This window comes from Solanum dulcamara, chromosome 8 (assembly GCF_947179165.1).
Source record: "Solanum dulcamara chromosome 8, daSolDulc1.2, whole genome shotgun sequence".
In the NCBI taxonomy this organism is placed as follows: domain Eukaryota; kingdom Viridiplantae; phylum Streptophyta; class Magnoliopsida; order Solanales; family Solanaceae; genus Solanum; species Solanum dulcamara.
Genome location: NC_077244.1, coordinates 57,570,114 through 57,589,453, shown reverse-complemented (window position 1 = coordinate 57,589,453; position 19,340 = coordinate 57,570,114). Strand labels below are relative to the sequence as shown.

Genomic DNA, 19,340 nt, shown 5'->3' with positions numbered 1-19,340 from the left:
TCAGTTTTTGTTCTTGTTTTAGAGTTGTAATTTCTTGTTCTTAATCTTGTAAGTTCTACTCCTAATCTGTAAAGGAAATTAGATCACTTCTTATTTCTATTTCTTTTATTCATTTTGTCAAAGTAACTAGCGCTAGTTATCGAGACCACCTAAACTCTTAATCATCTAAGAGGTTAGTGATTTAGAAAGCAGTAGAGTTATTGTTTCAAATCTGTAACAGAGTTGTTAAAAGGAGTGGAGAGGGATTGTGAGTAAAATTCCAAGATTATAATAGCTTGTAATTTGAAACCTTTGCTTAGTTGTTCTAATGAGTTAAAATTCTGTGGGACAGGTCTTGGTTTTTCTCTCTTGAGCAAAGTATTTTCACGTAAAAATATTGTGTCTATTTTATCTTTTTGTTCTTTAAGTTTTTATACTAATTTTTGATAAGGGTTTCAGTCCTAATTGTTCTGATGGAAGCATACATTCTAATAATTGGTATTAGAGCAGATTTTCTCTATCTGATTAACACTAAGAGAAGGTCCTTTGAAGATGAATGATTTGCTCAAATACCCCAAAGGACATAATATCAATAGACCTCCAGTGTTCAAGGGATATTAGTTCTTACTAGGGAAAGCAAGAATGAAAGCTTTCATTTAAGCTAACGACTATGAACTCTGGACAAGAGTTACTGATGATCCTGAAGATCCAATGAAAAGATATAGTGATGGTAATGATGTGAAAAAGGAAAAGAGCGAATATAAAGCAGATGACTTTAGATTACTTGAACAAAATGCAGAAACTAAGCACATACTTATCTGTGGTCTTGGACCAGATAAGTATGCTCAAGTACTCAATTGTACCTCCACAAAGCAAATATGGGATGCTCTTATAGAAACATATGAAGTGGAAGATGACAGAACTGATTCTGGTTCAATAGTTGCTCTCATGGCTCAATCAAAAGTTCAGGAAGAAGCTGAAGAAGAGGTAACTAAGAAGTCTTGCTACTGTATTGCTAGATTCAATTGTTGAGCTATGAAATGATAAGGATAGAGTTATTAACTGCTTAGATATTTCTCAAGATGAGAATTTGTCTCTAGTTATAAAAATATCTGATCTAGAAGAACGTATAATGTTCTTAGTGGCAGAAAATACAAATCTTACTCTCGATATTAAAAAGTTGAACGAAAATTATGTTAATGACAAAGATATAGCCAGAAGTGTACAACTTGAGCTAGAAGGAAAGCTTAGTGATGCTGAAGTAAAGTTGGTTATGATTCTTGATAGAAATGTACAGTTTGAAAAAGGATCTAGCTATGGCAAATGAAGAATTATTTAAATCACTAAAATGGACTGATTACCTAAAGATTTTTGAAAATGCTATTGATCAGAATAACAATGGTATAAGAAGTCTAAAAATCTTAGAATCAATCCCTCTTGCAATTCTAGTGGAAAGTGTGATTTAGAATTTGAAAATTGGTTGTGTCTTCATTGCGGTCGTGATGGTCATTTGAAAAAGAGTTGTATAGCTTTGAAAAAGGTCTCTAGACTCGGTCTCTTATATTGATGAATAGGAACTGATGCACAAAAAGGAACCTGGCTCTAACTCTAAGCTTAATCATAAGATGGGAAAAGATACTTTGCCTAATTAGATGAAAAAAACTTTTGTTGCACCTTTGTCTAATTACTGGGAACTCAAATTGAAATAGGTTCCTAAATCTAACAAATGATCAATACTGCAGAAAAGTGGGGAAAGTAATAAACAGTGCTGGTTCATGGACAGTGGTTACTCAAAGCACATGACTGGCTATATTGAAAACTTCCTCTTACTTAAGGCACTTCAAGAAGGAGGTGTCTCTTTTGGTAATAACAAGAAAGGGTACATTCTAGGAGTGGGAAGAATTGGCAAATCTCTAAAACACTCCATTGAAAATGTTTACTATGTGAACGGCTTGAAATATAGTCTTCTAAGTGTCTCTCAAATATGTGACAAAGAAAATGAAGTTAGATTTCGATCAGAGATATGTATTGTTACAAATTTAAAATTAGGAGAAATAATTATGACTGCTCGTAGATGCAAAAACATGTATGTTGCTAATCTGGATACTACTCAAGAAAGTGATCTTACTTGCTTAAGTGCTCAAAAGGAGAGTGTTAATTTGTGGAAAAGAAGATTGGGTCATGTAAGCTCATCTCTACTGAACAAACTGGTATCCAAGGACCTGGTCTGTGGGCTTCCCAGAGTTAAGTTTTCAGAGAACAAAGTGTGTGCTGCCTGTGTCTAGGGGTGTTCATGGTTCGGTTTGGGTCGGTTCTTGATTAAAATCATAATCAAACCAATTTAATCGGTTATTAAATATCTAAAACCATAACCAAACCAAGTAAAATAATAACCAAGGGTTTGGTTATTATCGGTTTGATTCGTTTTGGTTTGGTTATTCGGTTTATGACTAGCCGAGATAATTTAAATATTCTCTCTCTACATTTTTCCAATTCTTACTAAGCTGTTTTTTACTCACGGCCCATGGAGGTTCCAAAATACAAATAACTTTGTTCATTAAAATAAAACAAATTACATATTTAAACTAAACTAACTAGAAGATCTATAATATAATCAAAAGTACTTTATCTTCCTTAGCTTAAGCTCCAAAGTCCAAACTAATCAGTGCTCAAAATAGTGCCCAAAGAATCTGCAAAAGAAATCACGATATTAGGCATTAAATGTCTAAAAACATAAAGGTATAGGCGTATAACAGTTCACCCAATAAATATAGCAACAACTTTGCAAAAAAAAATTAGTGCAACTTAAAAAAAAACAGCAACAGCACAGCTGAATAATTTAGAGTGTTGTGCTCCTGTGCTGTTGTGTTGTGAAGACCTGAACACTTTACATTTGGAGTTCTCTCCTTGTTTGCTTCTTTTGTGCAGGTACATCCAAGACCTGCAGTATGCAAAAAGGTGCAGCTGGAATTAAACAACACCCAATAAGCTGCAACAACTTGCAGCACTGCAACATCTGAGAAGGATCAAACAAGGGAGAGATGCAGCATACACTGCAGACCTGCAATAAATTATCCAATTCATGTAGTGCTTCCAATACAAACATTATCCAAAGATTTTTTCAAGTACTCAAATCATCATGTACCTGCAAGCTCAAGAAGCTGCCAAACTTCAAACAACTTGAAAAATCCAAGAACTACAACTTGGTTCATCCAAGAGCTGTTGAACAACACCTTACAGTAGCTCTCAAATACCTGCAACACATTGCAGAGCTGCAACATCCACAACAACAGTACCCAACAACCTTCAACACATTGCAGAGCTGCAGCAAGCTGCAACATCCACAACAACAGTACCCAATAACCTTCAACACATTGCAGAGCTACAGCAAGCTACAACATCCAACAAGAAATCCTTCAACGACATAACAACAACTTCAGCATCCAACAATTGTAACATTTTCAACAACTAACAATTACGACAACTTCAGCACCTAACAGCAGTTGAGCTACTCTTGGAGTTTTTCCATTTATAGAAACAACCCTATAAAGCTTCTCAGATAATGCAGAGATGCAGCACCCAGCAACAACAACACCCAACAACCTCCAACAACATGTACCTCAACTACATAACCACTTACACAGCTCCAACACAACTATACTTGGAACGTGCAACATCCAACCACTAATAGCAACCTGCAGACCTGCAACAATGGATCAAACATAGAAGGATTTTTTTTCTAAATTCAGCAAATTTCAGCAGCGACAGCAGCACTGCTGAAACTGTGGCAACATCACAGTTCAGCAACAGCAGCAACTCATTTTTTAGCTCTCAATATTAAAATGTAGCAACACATATTAAAGTGGCAACAATTAACTAAAATACCATAGAAAGCTCAAAGTTTCAACAACTATCTTTCTAAGATAGTAATTTGCAGCAATGAAACAAATATTCATATAGTTAATTATGTAAAATTACCTTTTTCAGCGATCTCAATTTTTTGAATTTCTTCTAAAAGGTCTTCAAGTTTGCTTTCTTTAGATGTTGACCTCAACCATTGTTGACAACAAATAAGAGCTTCAACCATCTTTGTCGATAGAGAACTTTGATAATAATCAAGTATTCAACCACCGGTGCTAAAAGCTAATTCTGAGGCAACAGTAGATGTAGGAATAACAAGCACATCTCTTGCAATCCTAGAGACAATAGGATATCTTTCAGATGAAGATTTCCACCAAGTCAAGATATTGAAATCCTTAATCTTCTCCGGATCATCCATTAAATAGTTTTCAAGATCAAACTTATTATCAACATCATTCTCATCTTCAAGAAATTTCTCCCATTGCGATTGCCACACATCAGCACTATTGATTGCACTAATTTTACTCATCACACTAGTTTGATCTCCAATATTTTCACTAGAAGGCCCAGAAATAGAATTCTTATAATAATTATACAAGCGAGTTAAAGTGTTCACCACTTTAGTAGACTTTCCATTTCCCTCCACAGGATCATAAAAATTGTTAAAAAGTAACTTCACATACTTCATTTTGTAGCGAGGATCCAATACAATGGCAATAAATAACAACATGTTCATATCCTCAAAACCACCCCAATATTTATCAAATTTAATTTTCATATTCCTAGCCATATCAGTCAAAATTGAATCACTATAATTCGAATACTGGACAATTATGCTTTGAAGATTAAAAAGCTCAGGGAAGAAACAATTTGAAGTAACATGCAAAGTACTTGAAAATTTCAAAGTTGTTTTATAAAAAAGCTCAAGAAACTTGAGAAAGACTTTCACATTCTTTCAATCTTCCAAAGATGGATGCCCTGCTGTTCCACTCAATTCAAGACAATAGTTAAAGTACTTATGATCATCAATATACATTCTTGACAAGGCTTTTTCAAATTGTACAGTTGTATTTAACATCAAATATGTAGATTTCCACCTCGTCTCAACATCCAAACTCAAAAGGCCATGGGTGTCTAGTTTTACCTTCTCAACATATGACTTAAAGGAAGCAGATCTTGTAGGAGAAGACTTAACATATTTCACAGCACACCTTACCCTAGAAATGGACTCATTTTGTTCACTCAATCCTTCTTTTACAATCAAATTCAAGATATGAGCATTACACCGAACGTGTAAAAAATCATTTCTCAAGATGACACCATTCCAATCATTAATTCTCCCTTTCAAGTACCTGATTGCAGCATCATTAGCTGATGCATTATCTAGTATCACCGTGAATATGTTCTCAATCTCCTAATCTAACAAACAAGCTTCAATTCCTTTTGCAATTGTCTCACCCTTATGATCTGGAGTTTGAAAAAAGTTAAGAATCTTTTTTTGTAAATTCCACTGATCATCAATCTAGTGTGCAGTAATGACCATATAAGTCAAATTTTGGATTGATGTCCATGTGTCGCTAGTAAGACAAACACGTTGATCTTTAACAAGCCTTTTAATCTTTTGTTTCTCTTCTTCATAAATTTTTAAACATTGTCTAGCAACAGTAATGCGAGAAGGTAACTCAAAATTAGGTAAAACAACCGCCATTAGCCTCTTAAAGCCTTCCCCCTCAATGAATCTAAATGGTTGTTGATCTATTATAACAAACTCGGCAATGGCCCTTCTAACTTCGATAATATTATAAACAACTTTTTCCAAACCTCCCTGTCCCTCTTCTTTAATAGATTTAATATTGAGTGTTGTCTGCTTCCTATCAATGGTCTTAAAAGGATATTTCCCACACTTCTTAAGCAAATGTCCCCAAAGATTAGAAGTCCCATAATTAGAAGGGCAAGCTAAGTCTTTGGGGAAGTACTTGTATTTTGCCCGCAATTCCCCCATTTTATTAGTAAACTGTGTGTAATGATCCCAAATTTCAGATGTTCTTCTACCATTATCCCCAGGCCTAGGGTCTCGACTACAAAGAGTAGTTCTTTTCTGCTTTTTAGGAGGTTTACACACTGAAGAAGTATTAGGAGCATTACCATGTGCTTGAGTTACAGCAAATGTTGGTGTTACTGAACTATCTTTAGGAATATCCAAATGTTCAACCTCTGTAACTGACCTTTTCATCTGGAAAATTTTAGAAGTTTAGAACCCATTCGGACAAAATATAATAAAGGTAAAAATTCAAAACAGAAAAAGAAACAACTTAAGTTTAAATCAAGTAGCTAGCAAAGGAAAGAACTTAAAATCAACCTAAACATTCGAAACATAAAAGGAAACATTAACAACTTAAACATTCGAAACAGAAAAGGAAACAACTTAAACATTCGAAACAAAAAAGAAAACAACTTAAAATCAACTTAAAATTCAAAAAACTTCTTACAAACCTTCTCAAAATTTGACAATCTTGTACTTCGGGTTGAGGAGTTGAGGTTGCTCTTGAGCCTTTACTGTTAGTCTATGAGACTATGACTGTGAGTCTGTGACTTTATGAGAAACCAACGTGAGAACTGAGAACTTGGAAGAGGAACAGAAATATAAAAGGAAAACTGATACTAGGGTATTAAAGTGTTATAACCCATATTTTGTGCATTTGGACATTTTGGGATAATTGTAACGAGTTAAGGACCATGCTATGTCTTGACCTTGTTTTACACATAAGTTGGTTATGAAAATTTTGGAATTTGGAAATATTGGAAGAGGCTAAGGGCAAAATTAGAATTTCAAAAAAATGTTTCATGAATTACAAAAAAATAGGAACTAAGTGATTGGGCTTGGGAAAAAAAAAGGAAAACAAGAAAGGCCCAACCATGCCATGGTCCATAAAGAAGGACCCAAGTCCATGTAATTTATCCATATGATAAATGAATAAAAGGGCCACTTAGTCATCAATTCCATGGAACTTTCAAGAAAAGTTGAGAAGGGAGAATGTGATACCCCATGGCATGTAAGATTGGAAATAAAGTTATAAGAATCCGGAAGAAGTTGGAGACCGAATAATGAGTCGTGGGACTCGACTTATTTACGTAAGCTACCAACTTAAAAATCTTATATTCTTAAGCTACTTGAGTACGTACCAAGCTTACGTAGCAAGAATTACATAGATTCGTAAAAGAAGACGAGATTACGAACCCACGAGGGGAAAAAAAGAGTGCCACGTATCAACATGAGAGAGTGCCACATGGCAAAAGCTGGAGCAAGGGTGGTGGACCCCTCACATGCCACGTGTCAGCCCGTTATTGGAGGAAAGGGGTGTGTTGGCCAATGAGGGCTTGACAAGTGTCACCACTTAGGGCTTGACATGTGTCACCACTTAGGGGATGACATGTCTCCACCTTAAAGTATCCTATATATATATATATATATATATATATATATGTTGATGACTTTTAGTCATCTTTATCCCTTCAGTACAACTTCATCCAAATATTCTAGAACAAGAAAGAAGAGAAGAGAAGAAACTAGAGAGGGAGAAGGCCATGATTTGGAGACAAAAAAAGTGAGTTCTTCGATTTTATTCCATGAATTAATTATCTAGGGTGTACCACGATGATATGAAGGTATTGATAGTATAAAATCATGGCTTGTTGCAGCCCAAAATAGACAGCAAGCAGTCCACGCAATTTCAGCGCGTCTAGAGAAGTTCCGAGGTGAGTTTTGGCGAGTTTTGGCCAATTTCGGGAAAGGTAAGGTCTTTCCTTTTAATTTGAAGTTTATGGTGTTGTTATACGGTGTATTACACATCTTTTATGCTGCTGTAAGTGTAAGAACATTGTAGAAATGCTCGACGGTAGAAACAATCTAAATTGAAATCGTTACAGTTAAATTATAGTCGAAATGAGGCGTTGTGCGGGTGGGGGATGCTGCTGGTCATGTGGTGGGTTATTGCAGGGCCTAAAAGTGTTATAAAGGAGGTTTTGGAGCTGCTGTTTGCAGCCACATGACCCCCGCTTCGTACGATTAAAGGTTTTGCAAAATGGAAACTAGAAACTCTATTTTTGGTATCGTAGTTTGGAACTAGTTGTTTGGAGCTTGTATTGTGTAAGGTTGAAGTGATTTAATTGTAAATATGCTGCTAGTTGTTGTTTTTGGTATGTTTTTTGATATTGTGGCCGAGTTGAAATCTCGGGGATGTTGAAGTTGTAAGGGAAATGCTGCCCGATTTTCCGTAGCATCGAAACTAGTAACAAACTAGTCAGGGGTAATGGATAAGGAAATGACTCCTATTAGTATTTGTTTGTGGAGTGGGCTATTGGAAAGTGAAAGGCTATTAATCTTAGTATTACTTTCATGTCAATAGGTTAAGGAGGTATCAAGGCAAGCCGGATTTCTATTAATCCCGAAAAAGGTATGTAAAGCTATCTTCTTCTCTTTTGGCATGTCTTAGCCTTAAGTGATTGATATACGAAATGTGGGGATAATTCCATTCATAGAACTCCAAGTATGACTCATAAGTCTTATTCACTTCTCAATGGTAGAATTCCTATACTAGTTGAGTTATTGCCTCTCAAGGCTTCTATACGATGGAGAGTAGCAAGTATGGGAAGTTATCTTTTTTTTCTTGGCATGTTTTTGGCATAAGTATGTGAAGCTTCCTTCCTTCTCTTGGCATGTTTTTGGCATAATTAAGTAAAGGTATCCTTCTTCTCTCTTGATATGTCTTTGACATAAGTTATGATGTTATGATGAAATATTTATGGTACCGAGTCCCGTGATGGGGCAAGTATGATATATGTTATTATCTAAGGATCGGTCCATATGTTCCACGGCACGTATCTATATGATGACTCCATAAGAGAAAATAAGAGAGTATGTAAAGTCGTCCCTTCTTTCTTTCGGCATGGCTTAGTATTAAGTAAGGATTAATATGAGCCTTGAGGGTGATTCATGATTTCTCTTCTAAGAGATTCTCCGGTAGTTAATGTCCTTGACTTTAATAAGTTATTTTGTATCATCTTGATTCATGCATATGATTTCTAAGGCTCTTTTGATATGATCAATAGTAATATTTGAGGAATGAGTGATATGACTATCGTCTTGATTTTCAAATGACAATTCGTCGTTACTACTTCATTGAGTCTTGGATAATGTTTTAAATTGCATATGGTTACTCACTACTCTACTCGTGTATATTGTAACCATTCTATCACCGATTTCTGGGTCGTCTATGTAATCGTGCGCAGTTTATTGCATTATCCATCGAGTCCCTCACTAAAGGGCCGGGTACGCTATATAAGGAAATGATAATGCAATGACATGAATGACTCACCGAGTCCCTCACTAGAGGGTCGGGTACATATGTATATATATATAATGATGATGTGATGTGATAAGGTGATGATGGCGCCGAACCTATGATCGTCCTACAGTTATGATTCACCGAGCCCTTGAAAGAGCCGGCTATATTGTATATTATGAGCATGCATGTTCTTATGTTTCACAAGGTATGCGTACAGTGTTTTCTTACATGACGTATTTATCTCCCTGGCTCCCTTTATCTCAAATATGCTTCCAGTTATGCTTTATATACTTAGTACATATATCGTACTACCCTCCTTTCTTCGGGGGCTGCGTTCATGCCCGCAGGTACAGATACACACTCGGAGAATCAGTCAGCGTAGGAGTTCCACTCAGCAGTCTAGAAGCGCTCCAATATGCTGGAGCCTAGTTTTGGTATTAACCCTCGATGTATACATTTATTTGTTCATGGATACGGCGGGGGCCCTGTCCCGCCTTATGTGACTGTTCTTACTCTTAGAGGTCTGTAGACATGTATGTGGGTTGTATATGTATGTGTGTAAGGTTGTGCCTATATGTTATGATAGCCTTGTCGGCTTATATATTGTCTTGCCTGTTGGTATGCTATGACTCAAATAGGAGACATGTTTACTTATAGTTAGCAGGGGTATACGCGAGTGTCCAGTTCGGGCACCCATCATGGCCTACGGGTTTGGGTTGTGACATAAAGTTTTAACTTTTACCTTATATTGATGTCTGCTGCTTAAGTGCTTAGTTCTTATTAATTAGGAATTTAGGATTTAAAATTGAGGATTTAGAATTGGGCTTGAGAATTGGGCTAATGGGGTTGGATTGTTGGACTTGGACTACTGTTTAGTGCTTATTACAACAACAACAACAACAACCCAGTGAAATCCCACAACATGGGGTCTGGAGAGGGTAGAATATACGTAGACCTTACTCCTACCAAGGTAGGACGGCTGTTTCCTGGAGACCCTCGGCTCAGTAAAAGCATAAATGCATAAAAAATGTTAGATAAGAATAGAAAATTAAAAGCTTTATGAGAAAAACAACAAACAAATAACGAATAGATAACAAATAAATACAAATAAATAAATACTAATAACAAATAATGATTAAATAAATAATGAAAGCGTCACAGGTAAAATTGAGTAATCAAAGCATAGAAAGTAATAAATAATAACAGAAATAACAGAAATCAGAAGTCAAAGCGCAAGAGATCGTAATGCACTACTACACCTATGAATAGAGAAGAATAACGAGACTATGAACTAGCCTTCTACCCTAATGTGGGTCCTCCACACCCTCCTATCTAAGGTCATGTCCTCCGTAAGCTGTAACTGCGCCATGTCCTGTCTAATACCCTCTCTCCAATACTTCTTCGGCCTACCCCTACCTCTTCTGTAACCATCCTTGGCTCACACCTCCGCACTGGGGCATCTGTGTCTCTCCTCTTCACATGTTCATACCATCTCAGTCGCATTTCCCGCATCTTGTCTTCCACCGAGGCCACTCCTACCTTGTCCCGAATAGCCTCATTTCTAATCCTGTCGCTCCTGGTGTGCCCACACATCCATCTCAGCATTCTCATCTCAGCAACTTTCATCTTTTGAATGTGAGAAGTCTTAACTGGCCAACACTCCGCCCCATACAGCATAGCCGGTCTAACCACCACTTTGTAGAACTTGCCCTTAAGTTTTGGTGGCACATTCTTGTCACATAGCACTCAGGAAGCGAGCCTCCATTTCATCCACCCTACCCCAATACGATGTGTGACATCATCATCAATCTCCCCGCTGCCTTGCATGATAGACCCAAGATACTTGCAACTACTTCTCTTTTGGATGGCCTGAGCACCAAGCCTAACTTCAACGTCAACCTCCTGAGGTGTCTCACTGAACTTGCACTCTAAGTACTCTGTCTTTGTCCTACTCAACTTAAACCCTTTAGACTCCAAGGTATGTCTCCAATCCTCCAGCTTAGCGTTAACTCTGCGGCGAGTCTCATCGATCAGGACTATGTCATCCGCGAAAAGCATACACCATGGCACCGCACCTTGAATTTGTTGCGTCAATCCATCTATCACCAAGGCAAATAAAAAAGGACTAAGAGCTGATCATTGATGCAACCCCATCACCACTGGGAAGTGCTATGAGTCCCCTCCTACTATCCTTACCCTGGTTTTGGCTCCCTCGTACATGTCCTTGATCACCCTAATGTATGCCATAGGTACACCTTTAGCCTCCAAACATGTCCATAGTATTTCTCTTGGGACTTTATCATAAGCCTTTTCTAGGTCGATGAATACCATATGCAAGTCCCTCTTCCTCTCCCTATGCTGCTCCACCAGTCTCCTCATAAGATGGATGGCTTCTGTAGTTGAGCATCCCGGCATAAATCCAAACTGGTTCTCTGAAATAGACACGTCTCTCCTCACCCTCATCTCTACCACTCTTTCCCACAGTTTCATAGTATGGCTTAGTAGCTTAATACCTCTATAGTTGTTACAACTCTGGATATCCACTTTGTTTTTGTATAGAGGGATCATTATGCTCGACCTCCATTCTTCGGGCATCGTTGCCGTTTTAAAGATGACATTAAATAACCTAGTCAACCACTCCAAACCTACCGAACTCGTGCTCTTCCAAAATTCCCCAGGAATCTCGTCAGGTCCGGTTGCTCTTCCCCAGCGCATCCTACGAACGACACTCTTAACCTCCTCGACCTTAATACTCCTACAATACCCAAAATCGCAACGCCTCTCTGTATGTTCTAAATCTCCCAACACAAAGTCTTTGTCCCCTTCCTCATTCAAGAGTTTATGGAAATAGGACTGTCATCTCTGTTTAATGAGGGTCTCATCTACCAATACTTTTCCATGCTCGTCCTTAATGCACTTCACTTGGTCCACATCGCGTGCCCTTCTCTCCCGCGCCCTGGCTAGCCTGAACAATTTTCTATCCCCACCTTTCTCTTCTAGTTCAGCATAAAGGCGTTCAAAAGCTGTTGTTTTTGCCGTCGAAACCGTTGACTTCGCCTCCTTTCTCGCTATTTTATAAAGTTCCCTATTCGTCCACTTCTCCACCTCATCTGTGCTTTCTATCAACTTTGCGTACGCCATCTTCTTTGCTTCCACCTTTTTTTGCATTTCTCCATTCCACCACCAGTCTCCTCGATGCCGACTACGACTACCAGTCGAGACTCCCAACACTTTCCTTGCCACAGTCCTAATACAACTAGCCGTCCTATCCCACATACTGGTCGCATCCCCATTACTATCCCAGGCCCCCATGGCCTTCAACTTCTCTCCCATCTCTAGGGCATTTGCAGTGGTCAAACTCCTCCATCTGATCCTAGATCAATCATCCCCGACCCTCTTATTCCTCATCATCTTGATCCCTAAATCCATCACCAAAAGCTTATGTCGGGTTGTAAGGTTGTCTATCGGAATGACCTTACAGTCTTTGCATAGACCTCTATCGACCTTCCTCAGGAGTAAAAAGTCTATCTGAGTCTTAGCCACCGAACTATGGAATGTTACCAAGTGGTCTTCCTTCTTTGGAAAACTCGAATTGGCTATGACCAACCCAAAAGCTCTTGCGAATTCCAAAAGTGAAAGGCCTCCTACATTTCTGACCCCGTAGCCAAAGCCTCCATGCACATCATCATACCCTCCTGAAATAGACCCGATGTGCCTATTGAAATCCCCTCCCACGAAAAGCTTCTCAGTAGGTGGTATACCTCCCACTAACTCGTCCAAATCCTCCCAGGTTTGAGAGTTGGGCTTGGATTGTTGGGCCTTAAAAATAAGTAGATCAAAATTAAATTAATAATTAAAAGGTATAAAATATTTTTAATTATTTATGAAAAAATAATATTATACATATAAATAATTATAAATTTTATGTATATAATTATCGGTTTGTTTTGATTATTTATTCGGTTATTTTTTATAATAACCATAACTAAACCAAATATTATCGGTTTTTCAAATTTAAAACCAAACCAAACCAAACCAAATCAAATGTCAGTTTTTTATTCGGTTTGGTTAAATTTTTTGTTTGGTTTTGGTTTTAACCAAAACTGTGAATAGCCCTACCTGTGTCAAAGGAAAGACAATCAAATCCTCTTTCAAATCCAAGAAACAAGTGAGTGCCACAAGACCTCTAGAATTAATTAATATGTACTTATATGGTCCTGTGAAAATTCAAAGTAGAGAAGGAAATAAATATATTCTGGTGATAGTGGATGACTATTCTCGATACACCTGGAAGATGTTTTTGAGGTCTAAGAATGAAACTTATGATGTATTATTGATATTTGTCGAGATGATTTAGACAAAGTTAAATTGCAAGATTGTTGGAATTAGGTCTAATCATGGGACAGAGTTTGAAAATGTAAGAGTTGGTAACCTCTGTGCTAAAAATGAGATACATCACAACTTCTCAGCTCCAAGCACCCCTCAGAAAAATGGTGTAGTTGAAAGAAAGAACAAAACTTTGGTTGACACTGCTAGAACCATGCTCATTGACTCAAATCTTCCTAAAAACTTCTAGGAAAAAGCTGTTAACATAGCCTGCTATGTGACTAACAGATGTTTAATAAGGTCATTTTTGAACAAAACTCCCTATGAGCTTCTCAATAATAAGAAGCCCAAATTGAGCTATTTAAGAGCATTTGGTTATAAATATTTTGTATTGAATGATGGAAAGATGATCTCAAAAAGTTTGTTTCTAGAAGTGATGAAGGAGTTTTTGTAGGATATTCCTCTTGTAGCAAAGCTTACAGGGTCTATAACAAAAGAACTTTGTGCATTGAAGAGAGTGTTCATGTGATTTCTGATGAAAATGGTGAAATCAAGGATCTTACAAGCAGAGATGATGATGAATTGGAAGAACAGATACAAATTCAGAGAGATACCTTCAATGAAGTCACCACCAGTGATGTGAACCCTATTACTAATATGGCTGAACCTGGACAAGATGAAGGAACAAATGAAGATATTGAACCTGAAGAGGGACCTGGTCTCCTTGATAACTCTCCGGTGAATGATATTATTCGAACTAAAAATGAGGATATGGAAAATAAGAATGAAGAAGTTGAGCAACCTACTCAACCCTTAACATCCAAAATGGGGTGGAAGCACAAAAAGTTTTATCCTCTTGATAATCTAATTTCTATATTAGATTAGGGAATACAAACTAGATCTAATACAAGAAATCTAATGACACTCTCAGCATTTGTTTCAACTATTGATCCAAAGAACATCAAGAAAGCTTTGAAAGATGCTGATTGGGTGAACTCTTTGCAAGAGGAATTACATCAGTTCAAAAGAAGCAAGGTATGACATCTAGTTCCTAGACATTCTGATAGAACCAGGAACAAGATAGGTATTTAGGAACAAACCAGATGAAAAAGAGTCATTACAAAAATAACAAGTCAAGATTGGTAGTGCAGGAATATAATCAAGAAGAAGGAATAAATTACGATGAGATATTTGCTCTTACGGCAAGGATGAAGCAATTAGAATTCTTATTGTCTTTGCAGCCTTTATGGAGTTTTAACTGTTTCAAATGGATGTAAAAAGTGTCTTTCTAAATGTCTATCTAAAAGAAGAAGTCTTTTTGAAACAACCTCCTGGATTTGAGGATGTTGATCATTCAAACCATGTTCTCAAATTGGACAAGGCTTTATATGGACTGAAACAGGCTCCTAGGGCATGGTATGAGAGACTATTAACGTTTTTTCTTGGAAATGGCTTCAAAAGAGGAAGAATTAATATCACATTATTCTTGAAGTCTAGAGGTAAGAAATTGCTTAATGTTCAAGTATATGTTGATGACATTATCTTTGGAGCCACTTCTGAATCTCTTTGTGAAGAATTTGCAAACCTTATGGGAAGTGAGTTTGAAATGAGTATGATGGGAGAGTTAAGCTTCTTTCTGGGACTGCAGATCAAGCAAACACTAATTGGAACGTCTATTTTTCAAGAAAAGTACATCAAGGAACTACTAAAAAGGTTTCATATGATGGATGCAAAGGCCTATTGATACTCCCATGGGAACCAATCTAAAATTGGATGATGCTGGAACTGATCCTGGAATTAATGAGATTATGTATAGAGGGATAATTGGTTCCCTGCTATATCTAACTACTAGCAGGCCTGATATTGTGTTCAGCGTTGGTATGTGTGCAAAGTTCCAAACTTGTCCAAAGAAATCACATTTGAAAGCTGCCAAGAGAATTCTAAGATATCTAAAGAAGCCTGAGGACCTGGTCATTTTTTACCCATCAGGAGACTCTTTTGATTTAGTGGGATATACATATGAAGATTATGTAAGGTTTCAGGTTGACAGAAAAAGCACATCAGGAATGGTTCATTTCTTGGGTTCATGTCTTATCTCCTGGGGAACTAAAAAATAAAATTTTGTTTGCTCTATCAATAGTTAAAGTTGAATATATCATGGTTGCATCATGTTGTGCAGAACTACTATGAATCAAGAAACAACTGGAAGATTTTGGGATTGTCACTCATACAATTCCTCTCTTATGTGACAACACCAGCGTTCTAAATATGGTAAAAATCCAGTACAGGATAAGAGAACAAAACACATAGATGTTAGGCATCATTTTCTAAGAGATAATGTTAAAAAGGGACATATCTTTATGAAATTTTGCAAAACTGAGAATCAAATTGCTGACATTTTCAAAAAGACACAGGGATCAATTTAAAAAGAACAGACTGAAGCTAGGATTTTTAAAACCAAACTGATCTGCACGATATATGAGGTTTGCAATTCTGATTGACTATGATCATGATGCAGGTATCTTTAATCTTTGTAGTACTTTATTTGTGAAAAGTCAATTAGGTACTTGTACAGGTATACACTCACAGGAATTACTATTGAATAAAAGGAGAACTGGAATGAAAGAAAATTTGTTTACAAAATTATAGAAAGGGACCCAGTCCAGTCTCAAGGTTAGTACTATTTATATTGCTCTATTAACTGCTTGTGTAAACCATTGTTATTGGCACTTATCAGCCATCTGACCTTGAACCATTGTCCAAAATGTAAAAACTCAATTGTTGTGCTCTTGTTAAAGAAGCCTGGTTCTTCGGATCAACGAAACTTTTTTTTCAAACCTTTCTTCCCTGTCCTTAGTTAATCAACCCATTGATCATACTCTTTAATATCCTTTCCAAATGTGAATATGTTGTGGGGCAAAACTGGGCAAGTAAGCAAGATGTCTGAATTATTGTTCGAGCAGGAGCAGTTAAAGCATAAGTTGGAAAATAGGACAGCACTCTTAAGTCCTAAAGATGCTGAGATTGCGAGGTTTAAGGCATGGCTAACTACAGCACAATCAGAAGGACCAGGTTCTTCTGAATTCTAAACACTCAAAGAAAAAAATACTCGTCTAGAAGCACAAGTCATCAGTCTCAAGGACAAACTGCCTCTACATTATGAAAGTCATGCCGATCAGATGTCTCTTATCCTCAAATCCCTCATCCAAAAGTCCCTATTCATCTAGTGTCATTCCCCCTTTTGAACTAATCACAATGGTTTACTTTTCAGTTAGTTTATAATATTTTGAATACTATCTCTTAGTTGTGATGAATGAATATTTCCGTTTCTCTAGTTAATCTCCTTATTCATTGCTTATTGGCTTGTGCTTATATTGCCCTTAGTGGCTCGGAGTTTGATTTGTTGGCTCATGGACTTTCTTTCTTGAGTTAGGTCGTTGATTTGGATTACCCACTAAATTATTTCTTTATTTTAAACTTTCCGCTGGTTGATTTATATTGAATGGGTGTGTGAATGGACCAAGTTGTTCGCTTGGGGACCAGCAATGGTCCTCAAGTGTCGGTCACGTCTAGGGTACCCTATCGGGATATGAGAAACATGGTATCAGAGCACAGCGTTCAAGAGTCCTAGGTAGTCTATGAATCCGTGTCTAGTAGAGTTCTTGTTATTGGTGTGAAGAACGCCACATCCATAATGGGGAGGCTATATGACATTAGGAAGTGTTGACCTTCTTTTGGTATTCTATTTCTTGCTTTAGAGTTTAACTCCGTATAATCACTTCTAACTCGTGTGTTTACGCGGTGTTATCAGACCATACCTTCAAAATACATAGTGGGCCCGAGAGAGGCCGTCAGCACTAAGATTTTCTCTCCAAGCATCCTCTCACAATCTGGAATAGAGACCAAGTTCCAGACAGAGGAGACCGAGCATATTACTCATCCCAAGGTACGCGCTCAATGGGTAGAGGAGTAAAAGGAGAAACCCAGGAGCAAAAAGACTGAAGTGGTAGGATGTAGTCATCGTCAACAGGAGCAAGGGAATAAAAACAAGTTATCCTTTCTCAAAAGGTCCTCGAGTTGTGCACCGCTGTCAGTGAGGACACCTATGTCTAGTAACAGGTATAACCTAAGGCCACGTGGTAATCAGAACTTCAAGGTCCAAAATCCTCAGTTGAAAAGAGGTGTGGCCCGAGGTCCTAAAGGAGAACCGCCATGCGGTACTTGTGGAAAACTCCACTTAGGGAAGTGTCGCAAAGGCGCCAGTGGATGCTATAAGTGTGGTCAAGGGGGTCACTTTCAGAGAGAATGTCCAATATGGGCCAGCAAATCCCAATCTTCTACCCCAACACTACCAATTCGAGGAAATCAGAGGGGTGCTACTTCTGGTATGAGCGGGGCTACAAACCATTTATATGCCATGAGTAATCCTCAAGATTAGGAGAACTCGCCAAATGATGTCCCTGGTATGTTTCGAATCCTTTCCCGTGATAGTTGTGAATTGTTTGGGCCGGGTACCACTTCTTTTGTGATATTCACTTGTAAGGAGTATGTGTTATGAATAAATGAGTATGTGACCCTCAGATGTAAATAGTGAATTGAGTCTAAGTCATATGGTAAGAAAAGGCTTAAGAGGTGTATATGAGATAGTATAGATTTGAATGAGGCTCTAATTTTATGAGTTGCTTAGGATGTCTAGTTAGTATCCATTAGTTGTTGCCTTTGGTCTAAGGGGGAGATGAGATGATAGGGTAATGAACCAAAGTAAGTCTTGAGCTTTTGATAGTGATGAGTTAACCAGGATGATAGTAGACTGAGTTGAGTGAGAGTAGATGGGGAAGAGAGGGTATTTCTTGATTGTGATGGTTGTGTTGTACTTGTCTAGTTGAGGATAGATGTGTGGAAGAGGAGCGAGATGAGACCTTGTGATATGCAATAGATAGGTAAGAGTATGTTAGTATGTCTCTGGGTGAGAGCTCATACAATAATAGAGGTAGAAGCGTTAAAGTAAGCATGACAATTCTTAGATGGGGTTGCAGTGGTTAGAGTGATAGGCTTAAGTGTGTGGGGGTCACTATGAGAGAGATGGGAGTAGGCTATTGTTGACTTTTGGGGGAGTGATTGGATATACGTGAAGGGTGTTATGAGGCTTGGAAAGAAAGGGGAGCTTGGGCACCGATATATTGGTCGTACGGAATTATAAAGAGAATTAGGGATCTTACTCATGAATTGAAGTTTGACAGTTGATGACCTAGATGTTTGAATGATTCGGTTGATAGGGTTTCGATTTTCTATTCGTGCCTAATGATGAGAATGATGAAGGAAATGTCCCTACTCTTGACTTGAATTGATTTGGCTATTCTTGAGTTGGAATAGTTGATTGTCTAGATTGCTTGATTGGTTGATTTGATTGAGTCTCGATTGTATTCATTCCTCGAGTCCATCTCTACTTGATCTTCATTCGGGGACGAATGATCCCAAGGGGGAGATAATGTAACACCCCGGAATTTTTTTCGCAAAGACTCGAACATTTCTTCACGTGTGTGTAGACTCAAACCGAAGGACTTGTAATTTTATATATGAGTTAGGATTAATTCTTAAGTATTTGAAGGGTATTCGATGTGGTTTAGGGTCATAAGATATCTCTAACACCAAGTCGAGTCCAAAGAATTAGTCTCGACTAAATTTCCGAATGAGTTCGTATAAGGGTCAACTTCAAACGACCATATATTTTGAAATATGACGATCTGGATGGCCCATGACCTATTAAATTAAAGTTCTTCGATTTTTTTTTCCAACGTCGCCAAGATTGTAATTTTTGGAGTTCGGAGT

At 37.7% G+C, this 19,340-nt stretch overlaps 1 protein-coding gene across 1 annotated transcript; it reads left to right on the top strand.

Annotated features, from left to right (window-relative positions):
* The first annotated feature begins 15,262 nt into the window (after positions 1-15,262).
* On the top strand, positions 15,263-16,600 carry LOC129899994 (secreted RxLR effector protein 161-like). Its single transcript, XM_055974981.1, has 2 exons — positions 15,263-15,580; positions 16,475-16,600. The coding sequence occupies exons 1-2, from the start codon at positions 15,263-15,265 to the stop codon at positions 16,598-16,600; spliced, it is 444 nt and encodes a 147-aa protein (XP_055830956.1).
* Positions 16,601-19,340: the final 2,740 nt, after the last annotated feature.